Source organism: Leptodactylus fuscus, chromosome 2, assembly GCF_031893055.1.
Source record: "Leptodactylus fuscus isolate aLepFus1 chromosome 2, aLepFus1.hap2, whole genome shotgun sequence".
NCBI lineage: Eukaryota > Metazoa > Chordata > Amphibia > Anura > Leptodactylidae > Leptodactylus > Leptodactylus fuscus.
The window spans coordinates 249,898,937-249,925,518 of NC_134266.1; the positions used below are offsets into that span (position 1 = coordinate 249,898,937).

At 45.8% G+C, this 26,582-nt stretch overlaps 1 protein-coding gene across 1 annotated transcript in view; it reads right to left on the reverse strand.

Moving 5' to 3' along the window:
• Positions 1–1,328: 1,328 nt before the first annotated feature.
• WDFY2 (WD repeat and FYVE domain containing 2) overlaps positions 1,329–26,582 on the reverse strand; it is a 55,802-nt gene continuing 30,548 nt past the window's right edge. Inside the window, exons 7-12 of the mRNA XM_075262957.1 lie at positions 23,719–23,845; positions 9,086–9,191; positions 6,467–6,568; positions 4,601–4,731; positions 3,693–3,801; positions 1,329–1,901 (exon numbers count right to left, since the gene is read on the reverse strand). Coding sequence (XP_075119058.1) covers positions 1,872–1,901; positions 3,693–3,801; positions 4,601–4,731; positions 6,467–6,568; positions 9,086–9,191; positions 23,719–23,845 — 605 coding nt within the window. The 3' untranslated portion in view covers positions 1,329–1,871. The remainder of the gene's footprint in view (positions 1,902–3,692; positions 3,802–4,600; positions 4,732–6,466; positions 6,569–9,085; positions 9,192–23,718; positions 23,846–26,582) is intronic.

Below are 26,582 nucleotides of genomic sequence, written 5' to 3' on the forward strand. Positions count from 1 at the left end.
AATTCAGTCAAATGGACTGTTTTGGTGCATAAGTATAGGTAGTTTTTGGTAGTTCAAAATGAACGGGACTAAAATATAACATCTGTCTTGTGTATGGTCTGATATGTAAGATATCCATAGGCCACACAGAACCCTACTCATGTGTCTCGTAGCTACAAATAAGACTAGCTTTCTTAGAGGGAGTCTATCACTGCGCCAGCTACTATAAACTTCTTCCACAGTGCTGTAGATGCTGGTAGCAAAATACCTTTCTTATGTTTCACAGCCCCAGGGATGCAGAGAAAAAGCACTTTTATTCATTATTCAAATGAGGATCTTAGAGCCCAGGGAGAGTTTTCTTCTATGAGAGGGTTCACACGGTGTAACGTGCCGCGGCCGCAAACTAGCGCGGCGCATACGATCCCCGCTCCCATTGAAATCAATGGGAGCGTGTACGGCCTGCAAAAGGTCCCGCGGCGTAGACGTGCGACATCACGCGGCATGTTACACCGTGTGAACCCTCCCTATTACTGAACACTGCTGCATCATCACTAAACACACCCATCCTGCATTCAGCTCCTCCTCTGGGCAGTGGAATTTGATCCTACCAGTGTCAGTTGATCCTCACACTGCTCAAGGGGAGGAGTTGAATGCAGGGTGGGCGTGTTTAGTGATGATGCAGCAGTGCTCAGTAATAGAAGAAAACTCTCCCTGGGCTCCAAGATCCTCATTTGAATAAAGAGTAGAAGTGCTTTTACTCTCTGCATCCCTGGGGCTGTGAAACTTAAGAAAGGTATGGTTTTTATTATGCTAACAGCATCTACAGCACTATGGGAGTGGTTTAAAGTAGCTGGAGACAGTGATAGACTCCCTTTAATGGCTTTCTAAAAAGCAATGATCTAAAATTTCCTGCTGAGCTTTAAAGACTGAAGCGCCTTTTGAAGGTTGGGGTCTGCAGCCTGAGAAGCCCTTCCCTGAATACTGAACAAATAGGCAATACGTAAAGACCCCAAGTCTCAGCCTCGTCTCGCACTTCATTATTCATACAGTATATCCATAGTTGCTAACATGTCTGAATTTGCAGATAGTCAATAACCATCCAGGCAAATCCATCTGGTCTCAGCCCCAAAAGGGACAGGGTTTGTGCACACGCCAGCCTAAAGTGGGTGTTCCCTGAATGGGTTGGGACAGTCCATAAATACCCTAATTTTTGCCAATGAAAAGTTGGCATGTATGTAGATGACCTAATGCAATGTAGAAATTCTAATTCTCATTCTATTTTACATCTATATTAAATTCTAAACATTTAGTTTAGAAGATTAAAATAAAATAAATTAATTTTTAGCGAATATTGCTTCATTAAATTACAATGACTTGTATATGCTATGGAGGTGTGAGATGGTATTCTCCTTGTAAGGATCCATGGAGAGCAGCAGAAGGGGGAGGAATGAATGAGTTGCCATTAAAGGATGAAATTGCTGTAACATTTTGGGGTTTTCTTCCAGACGTAGTCACATTAATACTGCAGTAGGAATGTATGATTGAAATAAAGCATGATGGGGGGGGCTTAAGATAAAAGATGGAGGACACCATCTATATATACAAACTCCAGTATATAGCACAGAAAACCTCTGCATAGTAAACTCCAAACCAAACAACAAACCCAAAAGTAGGTTCAAACAAGGAGATGGAGCTGCCATAGGCCCGGGCTCAGATTAGTCTATACCATTTATCATTCAATGTAGCAAGTATAAGGAGAGCATCTCCCCTCCAGAGCTGTATTCAACAAAACCTTAACATCTAGATACTCCGCCTACTGCGCTCCTGTAGAGTCTGCATTGAATCTTCTACTTCTTGTGGTACCGGTTCTGAGATGGATCCATTAAATGTTATCAAGAGACGACTGGTGTCATATCCCAAAGCTGCAGAATAAGAGGAACAAAATGGTGAAAAATTGGTTCTGTTCACCAAAGAGATGTTTTGAGGTTCTCCAGGTTGAAAATACTCATGTCCTAACCTAAGGATCGGTCATTGATATCAGATGGGTGGTTTTCCAAATCTGGGCACCCCCACCGATCAGTTATCATATGAAACACAGAATAAGGAGCTTGAAGGAGACGGCTCCGTTCTCTGTGTACTGCCCAGGCCCGGATACTATAGATTAGTTCCTCTTAACTTGCATAGGAACAAAGCTGCAGCGACCTGGTACAGCCACTGCACAGAGAACACCGCTGTCTGCTTCCTGCTCCATTCTCTGTGTATCAGCTACTGAAAACAGTTCATTATGGGAATGTGGGACCCCGATCAATAATTGGAGCCCAGAACCCCCCCCCCCTTTAAGTCTAAGGCCCTACGCGAGTCACAGCAAAAATAATGCTGCGCAAAAAAATAAAAATCACAGCATAAACGCAGTGCATTATTTCCAAAAGAAACGTCCGCAGAGTTTTCCTCTGCGCACTTTCTGCCCCTAATATATATATATATATATATATATATATATATATATATATATATATATATATATATATATATATATATATATATATATACAGAAAATGCCAGATGTGATTTCCAAAAAAGTGACACTGTTGTTCAACTCAGTCATCCGACCTAAGATCAGATAACAGGTCGGGTGCCTCGACAACAATGTTTAAACAATGGGGATAATAATTTTACATAGCAGTTTAACAAAGCAGCATTGCTAAAGCAATGTATTTAGGAAAACTGTTAGATTTACATAAGGTAGCAGTATAGATAGGATCCTCGAGATGGGAATACCCCTTTAAAGAGGACCTTTCATCAGATTGGGCACAGGCCGTTCTATATACTGCTGGAAAGCTGACAGTGCACTGAATTCAGCGCACTGTCGGCTTTCCCGATCTGTGCCCCGGGTAAAGAGCTAACGGTGGAGGTACTGTAGCACTTTACAGTCTGTCAGGTACGTCCTTCTCCACAGCAGCGCCTATCGCGCTGTACAGTGTGAGCGGGGAGGAACACCCCCTCCCTCTGCTCACAGTGCTCGTCCATAGACGAGTATTATTAGGAGGGGAGGCGGCGTTCCTCCCCGCTCACACTGTACAGCTCTATAGTCGCTGCTGTGATGAAGGACGTAGATGACTGACTGTCAGGAACGCCCTTCTGACTGTAAAGCCCTACGTTACCGGCACCGATAGCTCTTCACCCGGGCACAGATTGAGAAAGCTGATAGTACGCTGAATTCAGTGCACTGTTGGCTTTCCAGCAGTATATGTTACTGCCTGTGCCCAATCTGATGAAAGGTCCTCTTTAATGAGTAATAAGAAATCCAAATAAAAATAAGTGCAATTATTTATTTATTTATTTTTTAAATTAACCATGCCAAGTATATAACTTAGCTCAGGCATACCCGAACAGTCAGGCAGTTGTATCTTGCCCATTACCTATCATTTAAATCACCGCCAGGGTTTACTACACTAAATTGTAAGCTTTACATACATTGGTCCCTTTACGCATTAGTATTTATATTGTACTGTACGTTCTTGTATTATGAAAATATGAACAGTCTACAGTATTATTCTGGCTGTCAAAACTATTGGAACCCTCATATAAACCAGATAGACTGCATTATAAGTCAATGCGGTCTCTCAAGGTTCTGTTGAAAATGGATCCAGCATAGTTATTATGGCCCCAGTATGAATAGAAGATCACCGCCATGATCCTAAATCACTACTAACCTTAATGATCTTGTCTGTTCCTGAAGTCAATAACCAAACTCTTGTCGGGTCAAAGTGTACATGGACTATATTGTGTTTACTATTATGGAATGTCGCAGTAGGCGCACGTCTGAAAAGAGACAAAGAAGAACAGCTAAGAGTCCAGTCAATATAAACACAGGTTTTACCCTTTAGACCTTGTTCACACAATGCAGTTTTCAAATAAAAATTAATCTTTTTCCTTTCTTGGTTGAAACAAAAAATGGGATTTTTTTTGTACTCACCGTAAAATCCTTTTCTCATTCTTTCACTGGGGGACACAGCACCTTAGGTATAGACCCGGCCCAGCTATAGAGGTAAGTTTCTCTTGTCTGGCTTACTTTGCGTCATGGATTGTTAATAGGGGTTGAGCAAGATTAGAAAACATGCCTGATTTCGTCTTCTGGGAAGTGACGTCACATCCGTTGATCACACGGCCATGCTGCAACTCAGTGCTATTCATTATAATGGGACTCAGCTGTGGCATTGCCATGTGACCAATGGACATGACGTCACTTTCTGCAAGGAAGAAATCAGCCATGTTTTCTGATCCCACAAAACCCCTTTAAATATAAGAAATAAAAATCCACTGAGCTTAGAGAAGTATCACCATTTGTATCACATAGAGGACAGGACTAGACACCCAGAGGACACCGGACTACTCCCATCATCCAATCCCACACATGTAATATAGTATAAGAACATGTATAAAACCCCTTCATGCTCCACATGACACAGAAATAACTAATTTAATTAATTAATTAAACTTTTTCTCCCTTCCTTTCTTCCCCTCCGAATATATAAAATAAAAGATTTAATTCCTAAAACACTTACAGATTTTTTTTGTTTTTATAAATTTGTGCTCCTGCATCCAGCTTTCCCTTACTTACTGTTCATCCGTGATGGACTCGTAGCAGCTATCACACACACGTACTTCAAACTCAAAGCCCATGAGGGGAATCGTGGACCTCTTGGAGCTGCATTTTCCACAAACTGCTTTGCCACATTTCCTGCAGTGATGCTAAAATAATAAAACAGGAATTTTAGGAGCCTCAAAGTATCAAAACAGCGTCAAAGAAAAAGTGTCAGTCTTCTGTATAGTTATAGGAGTTTGTAAAATGTTAAAAATGTGAACAACAGCGCCACACTTGTCTATTGGCTGTGTGTGGTATTGCATATTATGCCCATTCATTTTGCCCCAGAAAACCTAAAATCAATTACAAAATATTCTAAATTGATACATAAGGAGCACAATGTGATCTCCAGAACAGAACTACTGTATGACGTATAAGTGAATGATAACATGTGAATTGTCTGACCCCCTGTATAAGCAATGCCGCCCCTGCTAGCTCTTGTGTCACCCCCTCTACATCAAAGATTGTAAGCTCTTCCGAGCAGGGCCCTCAGTCCCATTGTGTGAAATGACTTTTTTTGTAGTGCATCTTTCTTTCTGTATTTGAACCCTACAAATTGTACAGCGCTGCGGAATATGTTGGCGCTATAGAAATAAAATTTATTATTATTATTATTTATTACTGTGGCTGCATTTGGGAATTGTCCTTGCCAATGTTGTGCAGCTGGGGGGGGGGGGGAGGGAAGGGGGCGAGTGACTGGGGTCCCCTATTCTATTCTATCCAATGTGAGAATCTTAAAACTGTGACTGGTTGCCAAATTAAGATTTTTTTTTCTGATACAGTTTTCATACTGAAGAACCATGTGAAATAAATCAAACTAAATAAAAATAATAGGCAAAACCATTAATACAGAGGTCTAATCTTATAAGGAGTCACCGACTAGGCAGATTACTGGATATACAATACTGAATGCCACATGGGGTCTCTGGCTCCCTCTCATGGACAGCTGTGGATATGACATGCACAAAGTGAGAACTGGAGAGAATTACAAATCTATGTCTATAGATAGGATGTACGATGTAAATAGGATTCTCTTGTGGTCCAGGACCAGGCACAATTTAGTTTTTTTTTTTTGTATGTGCAGTTTTGAAGGCTGTAATGTTTTTCTCATAGGTCCCATTCAACAAATGTGTGTCTTTTCGGGCTTTATTTTTATGTTGTTTTTATTTTAGAATGTGTTTTAATTTCTTTAATATCCAGGAAAATATAAACAAAATAGGAGGGACACTCTTTGTATAAGCTAGGATCAAGAGGTCCTATGGTTGTTTGTCATATACGGCAAAAGCCCTTCATGCAGACACTCCAAATGTATTTAAATAATAAGCTATGGACCTGGTGTAGATAACCAGAGAATCACTGACCAGTTTATGATATCTCTGTGCCTACAGAAATAAAATTATACATCTAAAAAAGACTGTGCATCATCCATGTAAAAGATTGAGGGACATTAGACATTCCCATTAATCTGTTCTGAACAGCCGATATGCAGAGAACGGAGCAGGAAGCAGACAGCACTGCTCTCGGTGTAGTGGTTGAACTCATTCACTGCATTTTAGCACCAATTCAAGTGAATGGGAACTGATCGGCAGTACCTAGTCTGTCCACTACGCAGAGAACAGCGCTGTCTGCTTCCTGCTCCATTCTCTGTGTACCAGCTGTTCAGAACAAGGGTGACGTGTTACATCAATAGACTAGAATGTTCTCAAAAACAGGAAACTCCTATTAGATAACTTTTCCCCATTCCTTGAGTCGTCTTCTGCGAACCTCTCTGGCTGCATGGCAGGAGCTTACTCCTATAGAGCTCACATTTACGGAGAAATAACATTAAGAACTCATACACACCTGTCGGAGACCAATCTTTTTGCTGTCCCACATCTGTTTGAAGTTCCAGAAGAAAGGCTGGTCACACTTCTGACAAGAGTCACTGTCTAACCATTCTGGGGTCTGAAAAACAGGCAAAACATGAGTGAGTAGTCCTCTAAATAGAAAGACTAGAGGGTGGCTGTGTTTCACTGGTTCTACAGACATGAAGGGGAGTGAGATCCTTTGGTTGAGAGAAAAATACAGTTAAGTGCCAGTGTGGTGAACAAGTGTAACTTTTTGACATTAACAGCCATTCCAGGGGCTTAAAGGGGTTGTCCATGATTTACAGATATTTCCAGGAAGCCAGGAAAGGTGAAAATTTAAAAGGGGACATCACAGGTGACATATGTGAGTGTCATCCTAGGTCCTTTACTTATCTATTTGTTGCCGGACCACTGGGTCGCTCGCCCTGCGGGCGCTGTGTTGCGGTGTGCAGCGCCGCACCCAGTAGAGTAGGGACCCACTATAAAGAGATCGCCATGAAGTGGCTAGTGGGCTTATGCACATTGATCAATATGTACAGTATACTAAGAACCTCATATTCGGTATTGTAAAATTTGCTAAGAAGCACTAGATCAATGTATAAGGTTTAGAGATGAGCGAACACTAAAATGTCCGAGGTTCGAAATCCGATTCGAACAGCCGCACACTGTTCGAACGGATTTCGAACCCCATTATAGTCTATGGGGGGAAATGCTCGTTTCAGGGGTACGCAAAATCGATAAAATTATACTTACTAAGTCCACGAGTGACGGTCGGGCTGGATGCTCCTTGAAGTCTTCTCCCGGCGCAGCGCCCCCGCGACGTCTTCCGGCTGGAATTCACTCTGCCTAGGCATCGGGGCCTAGGCAGAGCCGACTGCGCATGCGCGGTCGGCTCTGCCCGGCCCGACGCCTGAGCAGAGCCGACTGCGCATGCGAGGGCATGCCCGCGCATGTGCAGTCGGCTCTGCCTAGGCCGGATGCCTAGGCAGAGTGAATTCCAGCCGGAAGACGACGTGGAGACGCTGCACGCAGAAGACTTCTAAAGGTAAGAGAAGAACCAGCGTTGATTGGCCGACTGTATAGCATTCTGCTAATCAACGCTGGTTCTGCATTGAACCTTAAACTTCGAACAGCTAGTAGTGTTCGATCGAGTACGAGTATTTCAAATACCCTAGTATTCGATCGAACACCTACTCAATCGAAAACTACTCGCTCATCTCTAATAAGATTGGGATGTGCGGCCATGTTTTTCTCTTTTCGTACATCTAGGTCCTTTACTTAGGCTGCTGATTGGTCTTAGCAGTCACATGTGGGAAGGCCTTCCACCAGAACAAGCCCTGAGGCACCGCTGGGCTGATCAGCACCCTTGGATACAGTACCGGAGTGTTGAGTATTGGGGAGTATGTTTTATTGTTTTTTTTCCTCATCATCCTTGGTCTCCTGAAAAAAAGTCTAATTCCTGGGCAACCCCTCTAAAGCTGCAGTCTGGAGGCCTATGGTTACTTCTCCATCAATGTATAACCCTTGCCGAGTACTCTGCGCCTACGCTAATATCAGTATTATCTGCATACTGTCTAACAAAGCACCAGAACACAATGTCATATATATCCAGTGCACAAAGGATTTTATACATATATATGCAACAGGACAGATTCTCTAAGCTTTAAAAATGGAGCGGCGTTCAGAAGACACAACCCACATAAGGGCTGTTCTATTACCCTCCGTAGACAAAGCATCACACACTAATATGTTCCTGCGCTGTGATCTTCTTTACCCAATATAACTTTTTCCCTATGACACATAAAGCGAAGGATGAGCAGTCACATTCACCAAGGTTATTCCAATGACTATTGTCAGTATAAATGTAAGGTAATGTGACCTGTGCTTAGGATGACAATCAGGGAAAATGGATTCGCCATAGTCAACTGCTTTGTCTCACTTTTCGCGATCGCTGAAGGACGGAGTTCATTACTTTTTAATCATCTCCCATTATCAGTCCTTAGTTACATGGAACCGATCCAGTCATTAATGGGATGTACCGATTATAAAACTGCTGCCTGTCAGCGCCCGGGAGAGTAGTGGGCACGATAAAAGGACGGCATCGCAAATGTGGGCTCTGTTCAAAAGATTATTTAGGAGGCCAGGATCTTACATCCAAGTAAATAGGAAGGCAAAGGCTTCATCCCTTATTTTGGTCAATGATTATGTTTGACCCTTGGTAGACACAGAGTTCAAGAAAAAGCATCACCAGAAATGGCCCTCTTTTTTTTTTTTTTTTTTTAATTATATTTGTATTGTAAACAATTAAGTATTTTTGTGATAATAAATGTATACACACTTTTTTTTTTCATTTTCCATGTAACTATCAATATAAAAGTACTAAAAAAATTTAAAAAAAAGAATGTAAAAAATCTTGAAATTTTTCTCTCTGACCACTAAGCCTAATAATAGGCAGACACTTGCCAATTCTGTAGAGGTCATTATGTGCCCCCCACCCCCACCCCGAGCTAGATAAGTGTTTATTACAATGCTATAATGTCACATTTATAGGCCAGGATTTATGGCCATCTCAACAATCGGACTATGACCAAAATGAAAAATCTAGAAAACCAACCTCTTGTCTCTCAACATCCATGTTCCAGACCACAATCCCGCCATCAGCACTGCAAGAAATGAGCTGCCTGGAGTGGTGCGCGTAGGCAATGGACTGGATCTTGTCACTGGGAAACAAAACAACAAGATTGGTTTAGTGAAAAGGCCACTATATATATTTTTTAGGGATTTACCCCTCTGCACTCTCAGCAATGGGTGGAAACCTATTATCTTATAATGCTCACAGCAAGTAGAGGAGAATCTGCTCTGTAACAACCGTAATATGCAGGACACCTATAGCGGAATACTGACATGTATATATGTGAATAAAGGGCATGTGCTTTGATTGAATGTTTATTTGGCTGCAGCATCAGCCTCCATCTCTGCTTCCGCTCACTTCTCCACTTTCCATAGGCTTCTATAGATGTGTAATTTGGTACATATGACATGCAGTCTGTCTTGAGACAGATATAACAGAGATTTCAGAGTGAAAGTCAATTTGGCAGTGGAGGCGAGGGAGAAAACAACTGGATAAAAGGAAAAGGAAGCGTTTTTCTCTGCTAACATACTACAGCGTTTCTGATTTGCTTGGACTATTTATCTTTTTTTAGAGATGAGCGAGTACTGTTCGGATCAGCCGATCCGAACAGCACGCTCACATAGAAATGAATGGATGTAGCCGGCACGCGGGGGGTTAAGCGGCCGGCCGCTGTCAAAGCGGAAGTACCAGGTGCATCCATTCAATTCTATGGTGCGTGCTGTTCGGAACGGCTGATCCGAACAGTACTTGCTCATCTCTAATCTTTTTATTTTAGTTCCTATGGGCTACAGCCATCTTGTTACAAATCTTGCATTCGTTATTGTAGGAGTGGTTTACTTTCTTTAAGCACAGTCTTTAGAGGGAATTCATCACGTTGCAAATTTTTGTCCTCTTTTGCAAAAACCTCGCTGACTTTCATGCTGTCGCAGTCTTCAGCAAGTGTCTGCTTTGCATAGAGGTACACCCTAGCTGTCAATTTCCTGGAGGAATAACAGAGGAACAGCACAATGCTGGGGAAAGAATTATAACTTTATGGACACTACAAGTAGTTACAATAATAGACATGTCAGGCGAGCAGACGGGTCCTTTTCAAAATGTCAGAGAAATCTCTGAGCGGTGCCAAAGGGGTTTAATTGTTCTATTCTACGTTTCTAAAATTCTGCTATCGGAGATCATTTGGACTTGTCTTCCCCTTTCCATATAGAATTCCTAATCCTTTGACTGCTTTTCAGTCCGCTCCAGGACAGCGCCCCACGCAGGCGGCGGGAAACAATCCTTCAGCTCAGTAAGGGCTTTGAGACATTGCAGAATAAGTTGGGCTCCAGCAGTAAAATGAACTGTCATGCAAAATAAATTACAAATTGTTCCTGTGCATTAAAGTGTCCAAACACAAAGATATGAAAATCATTCCTTGGCAGACACTTGTTTCCAAAAGCAGTTGTAATGCTGCATGACCCGTCTCTAGGCAACAGCCGTCAGATGGCCTCCCCGGGCGCAACGCACCATCCTCCGTGGGATTGTGTGCAAAATACTAACACACGATTGGACCCAGTTCTCACAAATAGAGGACAAAAAAAACAGCAGCAACAGATGTCACGGACTCATCGTGACTCAATACGGATTTATATTAGGTACACAGATGGGAAGCACAGTGTGACAGCACAGTTCCATATGTGATGTACGTAGAGGCAGCAATTTCCTTGCACCGTTGGAGTCCTGGGTTCGAATCCAGCCAAAGTCAACATCTGCTAGGAGTTTGTAGGTTTTCTCCTTGTCTGGGTTATTTCCAGGTACTCTGGCTTCCACACTCCATATAGAGGATAGACTATATAGGACAGTGAGCGGTGATATCTAACGCAAAATAAGTAATGCAAAGATGTAGCAAACAGTGTTGAGCGAATAGTATTCGTCGAATACCTTGCTCCCATAGGAATGCGTGTAAGCGGCCGTCAAATACTTACTGTACTTAACCCCTTGGTGTTCGGCTGCTTACACGCATCCCTATGGGAGCGAGGTATTCAACGAATACTGTTCGCTCAACACTAGAGATGAGTGAACACTGTTCGGATCAGCCAATCCGAACAGCACGCTCCCATAGAAATGAATGGAAGCACCTGGCACGCAGACTTTGCCAGCGGCCGGCCGCTTAACCCCCCGCGTGCCGGCCGCTTCCATTCATTTCTATGGGAGCGTGCTGTTCGGAACGGCTGTTCCGAACAGTGTTCGCTCAACACTAGTAGCAAAGTTAGGCCCCTTGCACATGACCGTGCACTATCCTGGTTTTACCTCGATAGCCCACTGGCCCATTCATTTCTGTCGGCCCATGCACATGACCATGTATTACACAGATTAATGTGCGGGCCATCACTCAGGACAGGTCCTATTTCTGTATAGGTTATGCCACAATCTGAATTTCTATAACTGGTCAAACTGCAGCAGTGATATCTTATAAGATTTAACCAATTGTAGAAGTTCGGTTTAGCTCTGATACATCTGTGTACAATGGCAGATTTCTAGAATCAGGTCTAACTTTTACTTGCCTGAAGTGTTCTGTCTTGTCTGGGGACCGTTGTTACATTTTTATTTTGGCAACCCACCCCTCTTTTAAGCTTTAAGAGAAGGAAGGGGGAGGGGGGACTTCTGCTGCAGCCAGTACCAGACACTAGAGATGAGCGAACACTAAAATGTTCGAGGTTCGAAATTCGATTCGAACAGCCGCTCAATGTTCGTGTGTTCGAACGGGTTTCGAACCCCATTATAGTCTATGGGGAACAGATACTCGTTAAGGGGGAAACCCAAATCCGTGTCTGGAGGGTCACCAAGTCCACTATGACACCCCAGGAAATGATGCCAACACCTCTGGAATGACACTGGGACAGCAGGGGAAGCATGTCTGGGGGCATCTAACACACCAAAGACCCTCTATTACCCCAACATCACTGCCTAACAACTACACACTTTCCACATTCAAAAAAACCTCTATCAAAGTGGGAAAATACCTGGAAACCTTCTTTACTCCCCAAATGGATGGACACAAACCCCAATTTAAGCTCAACAAACAGTAACAACCACCCCTTTAAATCACGTTCCCCATGACAACCACAAATGGAATAGGCAATGGGAATTCCAAAAGCCCTCACCCTTAACTGTCATTTTGAGTGTGTGTGTGTGTGTGTGTGTGTGTGTGTGTGTGTGTGTGTGTGTGTGTGTGTGTGTGTGATGTGGTAAGACCTTCCAAAATTCACTTTTCTAGCCCTTAACATGAGCCCTTCCAAACAAAGTTACATGACCTTAAGCTGAGCTACCAGCAGAGATTGAGGCCCTTGGCATGAGTAGAGCCTTGCACCAGCAGTGTTTTTGGCACTTAGGGTGAGTTGAGCCTTGTACCAGCGTGTGTCCCTTAACATCAGGCGGGCCCTAAGTTCTGCGCTTTGCACAAAAGTTCCACATTAACTAGGCTGAATGGTACAAAGATTAGTAGGCCCGAGAACCAGGAACAGGTCTTGCAATGGCTGTCGGATAACGCTTAAAGCACATTGTCCACCAGCCAGTCAGCCTCTACCTCCTCTTACCCAACAGTCTTGTCCTCCTTCCACCCAAAATTCCCAATCTTCTCAGAACAATAACCCCAACTGTCCCTGCTCCCCAGAGCTGTTCTCCCTTCCTTTGACTGTACCGCAACCTGCCCCTCCATTTCGCGATTCCACGGACCTAACAGACGAGTATCTGTGTCCAGATGCTCAAACACTAGAGTCTCCTCCATTCCATCTCCGGTCGATTTGGTGGCGGATGACCAGCAACCCACCCTCATCGACGACGATGAGACGCAGTTGCTGTCAGGGCAGCCAGTTGACATGCGCATTGTGCAGGAGGAGGAGGCGAGACAGGAGTTGGAAGAGGAGGTGGTGGACGACGAGGACACCGACCCCACCTGGACAAGGCAGATGTCAAGCTGGGAAAGTAGTGTGGATGTTGAGGCAGGTGCAGCACCAAAAAGGGTAGCTAGAGGCAGAGACATGTCCAGAGGCAGAGGTCAGCTGCTTTGCCGAAGCCAGGCCAGACCCGGAATGTCCGAAGATGTTCCCTTTTGTACCCAGCCCAGAAAAACTCCCCCATCGAGGGCACGTTTCTTGAAGGTGTAGAGTTTTTTCAAGGAATGCGCCGAGGACAGATATAGTGTCGTCTACACAATTTGCCTCTCGAAATCGAGTAGGGGCCCTGAGAAGAGCAACCTGTCCACCACTTCAATGCACCGTCATTTGGAATCCAAGCAATGGAATCAGTGGCAGGCAGCAACGGCAGGACAAACGTCGCCCGCCGTTCATGCCACTGCCTCTGCTCACAGTGCTGGCGATGCACTCCAGAGGACGAGCCAGGACATCACTTCATCTGCCTCCGCCACTTTGTTGACTTCTCCCTCATCCTCCCCTGTTTCTGTCTTATCTCCTTCTCCTGCACCATCAAAGGCACCATCAGGCGCTTCTTTACAACAACCCACCATCTCTCAGACATTGGAGCGCCGGCAGAAATACACCGCTAACCACCCACCCACGCAAGCCTAGAACGCCAACATCGCTAAACTGCTGGCCCAGGAGAGGTTGGCGTTCCGGCTTGTTGAAACTCCCGCCTTCCCGGACCTGATGGCAACTGTGGCACCTCACTATGCCGTCCCTAGCCGTCTCAACTTCTCCCGGTGTGGCGTCCCCGCCTTGCACCAGCACGTGTCACTCAACATCAGGTGGGCCCTTAGTTCCGCGCTTTGCTGCAAGGTCCACTTGACCACCGACACTTGGACAAGCGCCTGTGGTCAGGGATGCTGCAGTGCTTATCTTTAATGACAGGCAGGGTGAATGTGGTGGAGTCTGTTCCCCGGGTGCAAACTGGGGTGGCCTATCTCCTCTCCCAGGCCAAAATTCATGGCAGGAGTAGACTGAAACCCTACGACGCTGCAACCTCCACCACAGCTACTAGCGGCAAACGCTAAAACACTGGTGTGGGGAGACGTCAGCAGGCGGTGCTGAAGCTCATCAGCTTGGGGGACAGACAGCACAGTGCCTCCGAGGTCAGGGATGCCATCCTGGCTGAGATGGCATTTTTTTTTCCCTGCTACACCTGGGGCCTGGCATTTTTACGCCTGTGATAATGGCTGGAACCTGGTAGCGGCTCTGGAGCTTGCCAGCCTCCAACACGTTCCATGTTTGGCCCACGTCTAACCTAGTGGTGCAAAGTTTTTTAAAAACATACCCAAATGTACCGAAGCTACTGTTGAAAATGCGGCGCTTGTGCGCCCACTTTTGCAAGTGCACAGGAGTCGCTGCTAGCCTAAAAACACTCTAGCAAGGCCTACATCTGTCCAAACACAGGCTGTTGTCCATCATTCACACACGCTGAAACCCTACAATACCATATCTTGAGCAGGGTGTGTGAGCTGCACAGACCTTTGATGGAGTTCCATCTACAAAACCCAAGGGTTCCTCAAAGTCAGCAACCAAAGTTTCTGCACCATGAGTTTCCAGGGGTGGCAGAGTTATGGCTAGGGGAAGAGGCATGGATAGGGATGATGTCTAGGGGCAAAAGCAGTGTGGATGTGGAGGCAAGCTAAGCAGGAAAAACTGGGGGTACAAGCTAAGGCATGGACTGGGGTGATGTCTAGGGGCAAAAGCAGTGTGGATGTGGAGGCAAGCTAAGCAGGAAAAACTGGGGATACAAGCTAAGGCATGGACTGGGGTGATGTCTAGGGGCAAAAGCAGTGTGGATGTGGAGGCAAGCTAAGCAGGAAAAACTGGGGGTACAAGCTAAGGCATGGACTGGGGTGATGTCTAGGGGCAAAAGCAGTGTGGATGTGGAGGCAAGCTAAGCAGGAAAAACTGGGGGTACAAGCTAAGGCATGGACTGGGGTGATGTCTAGGGGCAAAAGCAGTGTGGATGTGGAGGCAAGCTAAGCAGGAAAAACTGGGGGTACAAGCTAAGGCATGGACTGGGGTGATGTCTAGGGGCAAAAGCAGTGTGGATGTGGAGGCAAGCAAAGCAGGGAAAATGGTGGCTAGAGGCAAAGGGATGTCCATAGGCAGCAAGGGCAAAGATGCAAAACTCTCCCGTTTCAAGAATTTTCCTGACTTGTTTCCCCACAAAACATTCCTGGGAGGAGGGCTGAAACACCACCCTCCTCCTCCTCCGCTGTTAGATTTACCCCAGCTACGAGCTGAAAACGCTGCAACACTGGTGTGGGGAGACGTCAGCAGGCTGGGCTGAAGCTCATCAGCTTGGGAGACGGACAGCACACTGCCTCTGAGGTCAGGGATGCCATCCTGGATGAGATGGCAATTTGTTTATCCCCGCTGCCCCTGGGGCCAGGTTTTTTAGCTTGTTGGAGGGCTCTGGAGCTTGCCAGCCTCCAACACGTTCCATGCCTGGCCCACATGTTCAATGTAGTGGTGCAATGATTTTTAAAAACATACCCCAAATTAGCTGAGCTAAGGGTGAAAGTGCGGCACTTGGACACCCACTTTCCCAAGTCTACAGTACCTGGAGCTAGCCGCAATACACTCCAGCAAGGCCTACATCTGCCTGAAGCACCTACTGTTGTGCGAGGTCACCACACGCTCTAACCCTAGATACCGTATGTTCAGCAGGGTGTGTGAGCAGCAGAGACCTTTGATGGAGTACCAGCTACAAAACCCAAGGGTTCCTCAGAGTCAGCTCCCTCACTTTCTGCACCATGAGTTTCCATGGGTGGCAGACTTATGGCTAGAGGCACAGGCATGGATAGGGGTGATGTGTAGGGGCAAAAGCAGTGTGGATGTGGAGGCAAGCTAAGCAGCAAAAACTGGGGGTACAAGCAGCCGGTGGCATCATCACTGACAAGCACAGCTGTCTGTCAGCTGACAGGCTGACTTTCACCAAAATGAACAGACAATGGATAGACTCATCATATACATGTCAGTTACATGACAAATTTAGTGCAATTTGCAAGTCCAAGATGGTTTGGAGATCTGCGGAGAGGAATCTCACCACCTCTTGCGGGTGCCATCATTTGGAAGGCAAGCCCTGGGCTCAGTGGGTGAGAGCAAGCGCAGGATAATCGTCGTTTGGCCTGGCGGCCACTGCCTCTTCCACTGTTGACAGGGCTGGCGCTGCAGTCCAGACCAGGAGCCAGGACACCTCCACATCTGCCTCTGACACTTTGGGGAGTTCACCCTTATCCTCACCTTTTCCTGCCATTTCTCCTTTTGCCCGCGCCATCATGCGCCTCTTCCCAGCAACTCCCCATCTCCCAAGCCTTTCATTTCATGCTAAAGTACAGCGCAACCCACCCACATGCCCAAGGCTTCAACGGCCTCATCTCAAGAAATCTGGCCCAGGAGATGTTGGAATCCCGGCTGGGGGACACTCTGCCCTTTTTGGGCAGAGTGTCTACTGCGCCACCGCACTGTGCCGTCCACACCAGCACTTTCCCCCAAACATGAGGCGGTCCCTAAATTCAGCGCTTAGCCCTAAAGTTCCATGTGACCAGTTACGAATGGACAAGTGCATGCGGACAGGGACGCTACCTTTCAATTTGGGCACAGTGGTTGAATGTAGTTGAGGCGTGGACCGGGTCGCAAAATGTGGTGGCCTGACTTGTCTCCCCACACAACATTCCTGGGAGGAGGGCTGAAACACCACCCTCCTCCGCTGTTAAATTGACCCCAGCTACGAGCTGGAAACGCTGCAACACTGGTGTGGGGAGACGTCAGCGGGCCGTGCTGAAGCTCATCAGCTTGGGGGCCAGACAGCACACTGCCTACAAAGTGAGTCATGCCATCCTCGATGAGACGGCAATGTGGTTTTTGCCACTGCACCTGGGCCCAGGCATGTTGTCATGTGTGATAATGGCCGTAACCTGGGATTGGCTCTGTAGCTTGGCACCCTGCAACATATTCCATGCCTGGGCCACGTTTTTAACTCATTGCTGCTAATCTTTTGAAAAAGGTACCCCAATGTTCCTGAGCTACTGGTGAAAGTGTGGCGCTTGTGCGGATAGTTTTTAAAGTGTATAGTTGCCGCTGCTAGCCTCTATGCACTCCTACAACGCCTGTACCTGCTGGAACAACGGCTGTTGTGCGACGTCTCCACACTGCTGGCACTAAACATATCATGTGTTGAGCAGAGTGTGTGAGCAGCACAGACCTTTGATGTAGTTCCAACTCCAAAACCCTCGGGTTCGTCAAAGTCAACTCCCTCAGTTGCTCAACCATGAGTGGCCATGGGTGGCAGACTTATGTGAAATCCCATCCCATCCATTGCACTGGACACGAAACATTAGCATGCGCTCAGCACAACTTCGGATATGGCAGATGCGTTAAGCAGGGTGCAGGGTACAACACAGACCAGGCCCGAGCACCAGGAACAGGTGTTAGAAATACTGCAGCATCTGCCATTTCCTTCCAATTTTGGGGTTTTGGACCCGCCACCGACTTGTCTGGACCTAAGTGGGGATCATGAGACACAGTTGCCATCAAGGCAAGCTGTGGTCATGTGCGGTTTGCAGTAAGGGGGCAGTGCGCAATTGGAAGAGGAGTTGGTGGATGACGAGGCCACCGACCCCACATGGACAGGGGTGATGTCTAGGGGCTAAAGCAGTGTAGATGTAGAGGGAAGCTAAATCAACAAAAAACCTGGGTAGAAGCAAAGGCATAAACTGGGGTGATGTTTAGGGGTGAAAGCAGAGTAGATGTGGAGGGAAGCTAAGCAGCAAAAACAGTGGGTAGAAGCAAAGGCATGCAAAACTCTACCCTGTTGGAAGACTTATTCCTAGGTCTGGAACACGTTAATGGCCCCCCTGGACAAATTACTGCCACTCAGGGGCCTAGTGTCACCAGGAGGGACAAGTATAGGCGCATGTTGTGGGAATACCTGGCCGACACCAGCTCTGTCCTCTCCGATCCCTCTGTGCTCTACAGCCTAAACTTATTTTCTCATCTTTTTTTCTGAACTGCACATCTCTTGCCTGCTTCCTTTGGGATCTTAGAAATGGTGGTCCACTTCCACAGATGGTAACTTCAATAGACAGTGTAACGGGAGTAGCTGAGGGATCGCTGTCTTAACCACTTTTTGGCACAAAATTAACTTCCAAAGCCAAATATGGTGCAAGTATATGATGCAAGGACACCTACACACCTATCTCTGACACATTGGGGAGTTCACCCTCATGCGCCCTTTTGGCCTGCACCATCATGCGCCTCTTCCCAGCCACTCCACATTTCCCAAGCTTTTCATTGCAGGCAGAAGTACAATACAACCCACCCCCATGCCCAAGCCTGTAACAGCCTCATCGATAAACTGCTGGCCCTGGAGATGTTGGTGTTTGTTTATGCTTCTGGAGACCCAGGCCTTCCGTCAGCAGATGGCAGCTGGGGCACCTCCCTATGCTGGGCCTAGCCGTTACTACTTCTCTTGGTGTGCTGTCTCTGCCTTGCGCCTGCATGTGTCCCATAACATCAGTCGGGCCCAGAGCTCTGCGCTTTGCTGCAAGGTCCACTTGACCACCGACACATGGACAAGCGCCTGTGGTCAGGGATGCTGCAGTGCTTATCTTTAATGACAGGCAGGGTGAATGTGGTGGAGTCTGTTCCCCGGGTGCAAACTGGGGTGGCCTCTCTCCTCTCCCAGGCCAAAATTCATGGCAGGAGTAGACTGAAACCCTACGAAGCTGCAACCTCCACCCCAGCTACTAGCGGAAAACACTGTAACACTGGCATGGGGAGATGTCAGTAGGCCGTGCTGAAACTGATCAGCTTGGGGGACAGACAGCACAGTGCCTCCGAGGTCAGGGATGCCATCCTGGCTGAGATGGCATTTTTTTTTCCCTGCTACACCTGGGGCCTGGCATTTTTGCGCCTGTGATAATGGCTGGAACCTGGTAGCAGATCTGGAGCTTGCCAGACTCAAACACGGTCCACGCATGGCCCACGTTTTCCAACTTGTTGGTGCCATGTTTCTTTGAAACCTACACCATTGTGCCTGATATACAGGTCAAAGTGGGGCCATTTTCGTAAGTGAGAACTAGCCTCTGCTAGGCAGAAAACATTCAGAGCACACTCCTCTCATCTTCGCACCGTTGGCTGGCGGAGGAAGACGAGGGGGTTGGAGTGGCATCTGATGTCCCTATCCCACACGAGGCTAGAGGGTGCACTTCAGTGCATCCCATTGCTTCACCACAAATGGTGTGAAGGGGAGTGGAAAATGGAGGAAATGGAGAGTGACCCTTACAGTTGGGGCCAGCAAAGGCATGCCAAGTAACACACTGGCACACATGGCTGACTTCATCTTGGGTTGCTTTTCAACACATATTTCACATCATGAAGAACAAATAATACTGGATTTTTTCAAGCCTCGAACCCCGGTCTAGGTCTAATGTCTGTTCCTTTCTTATATTAGGGGAGAGGGAAAAAAAATTACTTCAGTGATACGTTTAGCGTACATAGACTGACTATTAATGTGTATCCCACTTAGTGTTGTTAGGGTTACACACCGTCACAACCTGGCTAAAGCTTCTATAGCTGTTAATAAAGTCAACATAACTTTACGGTATCCAAAAAGACAGCTGGTACCGACAGAGAGCAAGACAAATGTCACCCAAAGCTGTGAGCTCTGAACACCCACAGTGACTTTGGCGTCATCATCATTATAAGGGAGCGGGTGGTAATAAATAACTTGGCAGTGCCTAAAACCCAAAAAGCTTATACAACTATATTTACATTAAGATACACAAATGAAACTTTTCAGTAGCATGTCATGAGACAAGCTGATAAGCTCTTCCTTTGTGCAGTGCTATTTGAAAGTTAAACGCTGCCTTTATTTTAATTCTGGAGAAGGTGCAGACATTAGATTTAGAACATGTTGTCTTCATTGTCCAAATCCTCTATATAGGTAACGTGTTTTTCGGGCCGAGCTGTCTGGGAACGAGCTGGTGCAGCACTGACAACCTGGGTGAATATGGCAAGAGCCTGAGATGTAGGGTGAATGAATCCCCAAATTATTTGTGGAATTCCCAGTGAGACAATGGCACTGTATACCAGTATTAAAAATTGTGGGTGCACATAACCCCCATATATTCTTTGAATTCCCAGTGAGACAAAGGAACTGTATAGCAGTATTAAAAATTGTGGGTGCACGTAACCCCCATATATTCTTTGAATTCCCAGTCAGACAATGGCACTATATACCAGTAGTAAAAATTGTGGGTGCACGTAACCCCCATATATTCTTTGAATTCCCAGTCAGACAATGGCACTGTATACCAGTAGTAAAAATTGTGGGTGCACATAACCCCCATATATTCTTTGAATTCCCAGTGAGACAAAGGAACTGTATAGCAGTATTAAAAATTGTGGGTGCACGTAACCCCCATATATTCTTTGAATTCCCAGTCAGACAATGGCACTGTATACCAGTATTAAAAATTGTGGGTGCACATAACCCCCATATATTCTTTGAATTCCCAGTCAGACAATGGCACTGTATACCAGTATTAAAAATTGTGGGTGCACATAACCCCCATATATTCTTTGAATTCCCAGTCAGACAATGGCACTATATACCAGTAGTAAAAATTGTGGGTGCACGTAACCCCCATATATTCTTTGAATTCCCAGTCAGACAATGGCACTGTATACCAGTATTAAAAATTGTGGGTGCACATAACCCCCATATATTCTTTGAATTCCCAGTCAGACAATGGCACTATATACCAGTAGTAAAAATTGTGGGTGCACATAACCCCAATATATTCTTTGAATTCCCAGTCAGACAATGGCACTGTATACCAGTATTAAAAATTGTGGGTGCACATAACCCCCATATATTCTTTGAATTCCCAGTGAGACAATGGAACTGTATAGCAGTAGCAAAAATTGTGGGTGCACATAACCCCCATATATTCTTTGAATTCCCAGTCAGACAATGGCACTGTATACCAGTATTAAAAATTGTGGGTGCACATAACCCCCATATATTCTTTGAATTCCCAGTGAGACAAAGGAACTGTATAGCAGTATTAAAAATTGTGGGTGCACGTAACCCCCATATATTCTTTGAATTCCCAGTCAGACAATGGCACTGTATAGCAGTATTAAAAATTGTGGGTGCACGTAACCCCCATATATTCTTTGAATTCCCAGTCAGACAATGGCACTGTATACCAGTATTAAAAATTGTGGGTGCACATAACCCCCATATATTCTTTGAATTCCCAGTGAGACAATGGCACTGTATAGCAGTAGCAAAAATTGTGGGTGCACGTCACCCCAATATATTCTTTGAATTCCCAGTCAGACAATGGCACTATATACCAGTAGCAAAAATTGTGGGTGTATATAGCCCCAATTCTATTGCTAGGGGACTTGCAGGGTATTTCTGAGGTGAAGGTGGGGGGGCACACCGTTGGAACGGGGATTTGGGGTGTATATATGGGGTATACGGGAATACACTGTCAGTGTGTTCCATTCAGGATCCTGGGAAAGCTGGGTTGCGGCGATTGAGCCCGTCAGTGCCACGTTACACTGACAAGCTTCTCCCTGGAATTGAAGTTATATGTAAGCCCAATATATTCTTTGAATTCCCAGTCAGACAATGGCACTATATGGCAGTAGCAAAAATAGTGGGTGTATATAGCCCCAATCCTATTGCTAGGGGACTTGCAGGGTATTTCTGGGGTGAAGGTGGGGGGGCACACCGTTGGAACGGGTATCGGGGGTATATATCGGGTATACGGGAATACACTGACAGTGTATTCCATTCAGGATCCTGGGAAAGCTGGGTTGCGGCGATTGAGCCCGTCAGTGCCACGTTACACTGACAAGCTTCTCCCTGGAATTTAGCTCTTATAAGAGCTGTTGGTTGTCTTCTCCTTCCTATCCTAGCCTGTCCCTGCCTACCCAGAATCTAACCCCTAGCTAACTGGACGGAAACCTCCGTCCTCGGTGAATTGCAAGCTCAGAATGACGCGAAGCTGGGCGGCGCTGTTCTTTTAAATTAGAGGTCACATGTTTTCGGCAGCCAATGGGTTTTGCCTACTTTTTTCAACGTCACCGGTGTCGTAGTTCCTGTCCCACCTACCCTGTGCTGTTATTGGAGCAAAAAAGGCGCCAGGGAAGGTGGGAGGGGAATCGAGTAATGGCGCACTTTACCACGCGGTGTTCGATTCGATTCGAACATGCCGAACAGCCTAATATCCGATCGAACATGAGTTCGATAGAACACTGTTCGCTCATCTCTACCAGACACAGAATAGTGAGGAAAGGGGCAGGACTGATCTCCTGGGACACCGAGGATTGCGTGGTAAAATAAATAAAATCGATGGACGCAAGGAAATGAAGAGATGAATGTCTGGGAGGTTTATAGATTTTTTTTTTCTTGTACATTTTCCATTAGGTTATTGTTCATTTATAGGTTATATAAATTCATTCTATTCATTTGAAGATATTTTCTCCCCCATGATTGCCGAGAAGGACGGCTCCCAAGGTGCTCAATACTCACAGCATATAAGATGGCGAAGAAGCGAGTAAGAATGAGAATTGTGTATTGGCTACTGTCCCTAGCTGTGTACAATCTTATTAAAGGATGTAGCTGACTGTGAACATGACTATCAGTAGCAATGATGGCACTGGGGTGAGGTGTAATATATATATTTTATCGGTTTTCAGTGCTCCATTGTCCACTGTCTGGTGACGCCACACACATCACTGGTTTCTTACCATGTGAGCTTCAGAGAATCCGGCAAAGCAGCCCCAACACAAGCCAGAAAGGGCACAGATGGTGGATAAAGGAGCAGAGACTTTTTGTTCTCTTATTATTAGTTATACCACGCGTTGCTCCACATCATGGACACTCCTTTACAATGGTGTATGACATGGAGCATTTTGATGTGTTGTACAGAGAGTTACTTTCGTCTACCAACATGACAGAACCTACAATGCCAACATGAACAAAGCCATAGGAGAATTTTGTTCTGTAGAAGTTATAACTAGAGATGAGCGAGTAGTACTCGATCGAGTAGGTGTTCAATCGAATACTACAGTATTCGAAATACTCATACTCGATTGAGTACCACTCGCTGTTCGAAGTTAAGATTCGATGCAGAACCAGCGTTGATTGGCAGAATGCTATACATTGCCAATCAACGCTGGTTCTTCTCTTACCTTTAGATGTCTTCTCCCTGATCAGCGTCCCCACGTCCTCTTCCGGCTCTGCATTCATTCTGCCAGGCATCGGGCCTGGGTAGAGCCGACTGCGCATGTCCGCTTGTAGTGCGGGCATGTGTAGTCGGCTCTGCCCAGGCCCGATGCCTAGCAGACTGAATTCAAGGCCGGAAGAGGACGTGTGGACGCTGTGCAGGGAGAAGAATCCAGCCCGACCCTCACTCATGGACTTGGTAAGTAGAATTTGATCGAATGTTGCCTACCCCTGAAACGAGAATTTCCCCCCATAGACTATAATGGGGTTCGAAAGCCGTTCGAACAGTTGAACAGTGTGCGGCTGTTCGAATCAGATTTTGAACCCCGAACATTTTAGTGTTCGCTCATCTCTAGTTATAACCCTTCATGAAAATGAATGAGTAGTGAACAATTTCTTACTGATGTCCTTGCAGTTCTAGAGCTGTTCCTTTCCGTCCTCCGATGTCCCATATGATAATGGAATGGTCGGAACTTCCAGAAAACAAAAGTCTCTGTACCGGGTCCCAACACAAGGTCGTCACACCAGCTGGGAAATAAGCACAGGTTAGTAGAGTCATTGGAAGATTCACAGGTCACCTGAGAGGGTCCTGAGTCACTGGTCGGTGCTTAAGGGTAAGTTCACATGGGTTTTTTTGGACCGGAACCTGAGGCGGAGGCCGCCTCAGGTTCCAGTCCAAAATACGGATGTCTGTGCAGTGCAGTCGTGCACTCCGATCCGGATTAGGCCCAAATGAACGGGCCTAGTCGGGAAGGAGTGTCCTCCGTGAATCCGCCTGAAAGAATGATCATGTCGCTTCTTTTTTTCCGGGAAACAGAACAAAGGGCTCCCGGAAAGAAGAACTGACCGGCTGCCATTGATTTCAATGGGAGCCGTCTTTTTGGTCAGGATTTTTAGGCGGATACAGCCTCAAAATCCTGACCAAAAAACCCCGTGTGAACTTACCCTTAAGCAACAGGGTCACACGCAGGAAGGAGAAGCAGATATGCTGTGACGTCACCTATTGTCAGTGGTGGGTGCAATACTGTTATTTAGCATTAGCTACAGAGGTTTTATCTTCTAATGTAATTCTTATAGAAAGGAGATCTTCTATTGTTATATTCCCTTGCCGGACACTCAGTTCCCAAGCGGACCTGAAGAATGGAAACCTAATACGCGTACATAATGGGGTCCACCGGGTTTACACCCAAAAAATGCGGAAAAATGCAGAGAGAGAAGACCTGCGTGCAGGAGTTTTTGAAGCGGATTTGGGGAGAGAAACCCCAAACAGGGTTCAAGCAATGTCGATGTACAAAACAGCTTCAGAAGTCGCTATACAAATACAAAGAAGAACACACTAAAAATATCAGGAAGCATAAAACACAATGCCGTGATAAGTCAGCTCTGTCATACGAGTCATGGAAAACGCCGACAGCTAAAAGGAGCTGGGGATTAAGAGAAAGTCTGTGCTTGTAAATTGCTGTAATTAGAGGTTGATGTTAATTCCTTGATGATTAGCGAAGTCTGAGCCCACGGATGGCGGCTATATGGGGAAAAACTGAAAAATCTCACAATAACAACGTACAGTGCGTTATAAGCAGCAACACTGAGCTAATAGTGCCCAGATGGAAAATAGAAGCATATCCCTATGTGCCAATTGTGAGAGCGACACAATAGCAATGTCACAAGGAGAGGTATAACAAAAGGCATAATCGGATGACTAGTCTCCCGGTAGTAAGGGCTCTACATTAGGAGGTCACTAGAAAAATCTGATATAATGCAGATTAATCACTATTAGTTTAATGGGGTACAATCAGCAGTCACAGTTATATACTGGATATAGTGCGTTTTGGATCAGGTCTGTGCAATAGCCGACGGTATCTTTCAGCATACACAGAACAGCAAGTCAAGTGAATCTTATAATACTAGCAGTTATGTGTAACAAAGGATGATAAATGAGATTCTTCATGAGTAATAGCTTCCGTATCAGACGGCAGTGACTAAGTGTGTGTGAATCTATACGGAAACCTGTAATGCTGACAATGTTGGATATCCACATACGATTGAGTCTGGCAGAGGCTACGCATGAGGACGTAGTAAGCGTATAGTTGTTCTTATTCATTAGATGAAACTCAACCAAGCCCAAAGATTTTTGGGATTGGACATATACGAGGTGTCCGGAAAGTAAGTACCACAAAACGAAATGGTGGACTTTAGCCGTTATCTGGATTTTTTCATTAAATGAAAATGTGACCGGAAATGCACCGTTGTGGTGCTGCAGGTAGACCGAGATGTCAGTTTCCTATTCCTCGCTGCGCCATGTGAAAGGAGAAACTAATAAGAGTAAGCGCTCTAATGGGAAATCAGTTTAATCACTGTTACTTATTACAAGAATTACTTGAAGTGCCGTCCGCCTGCCTCGATACAAGCAGTGCAACACCGGGAGATGGACTGAAGCACGCATTCAGACTCCTGGCATGGCCCTCACCGTGACGAATGCAGCCTGGATGCGGTTCATGAGCTCTTCGCGGGTTGGCACAGGCGTTGCGTATACAACAGACTTGACATGTCCCCACAATAAAAATCAAGTGGGGTCAAATCCGGCGAACAAGCGGGCCACAGCACAGGTCCGCCGCGTCTGATTCACCGATTGGACCAGCCATCGGTTGTTGATGTGTTTACGGATGATGTGGCCAAAATGGGGAGGTGCTCCATCCTGCTTGCCCTCATGTTCAAAGGCACGTCTTCAAGCAACACTGGCAAAACATCCTGCAGAAATGCACTGTGTCTGTCTACCTGCAGCGCCGCCACGGTGCATTTCCAGTCATATGTTCATTAATAAAAAAAAAAAAATGCTTCATATACCGGCTAAAGTCCACCCTTTCATTTTGTTCACTTATGTTCCGGACACCCTGTGTTAAAAGTCTATGGAGCAAGGCTTTGGAGCCGCAGTTGGGACTAAATTTGGGGGTGGAGTCAGAAGATTGCGATTATTCTTAATTATACAGTTATTAGTACTGTAGAAGATGTACAGTTTGTTATTTACTATCATAGGAATCAGACACTTCGTATGTTCATGAATTAGAGGAGCTTTACTGCTTCTGTCCAACCATCAGCCATTTATGAAGAAGTCAGATAGGCTGTGGAAAAATATAGGAGCCAGATTTACGCTAGATTCACACTAGTGTTTGGCTTTACGTTCTTTGGGACCGCTTGGGGACCCGAATAACGGAAGGCTGACCCCACTTAAAAAATGGTTACCTGGGTTTCTGTCTGGAAGCTGGAG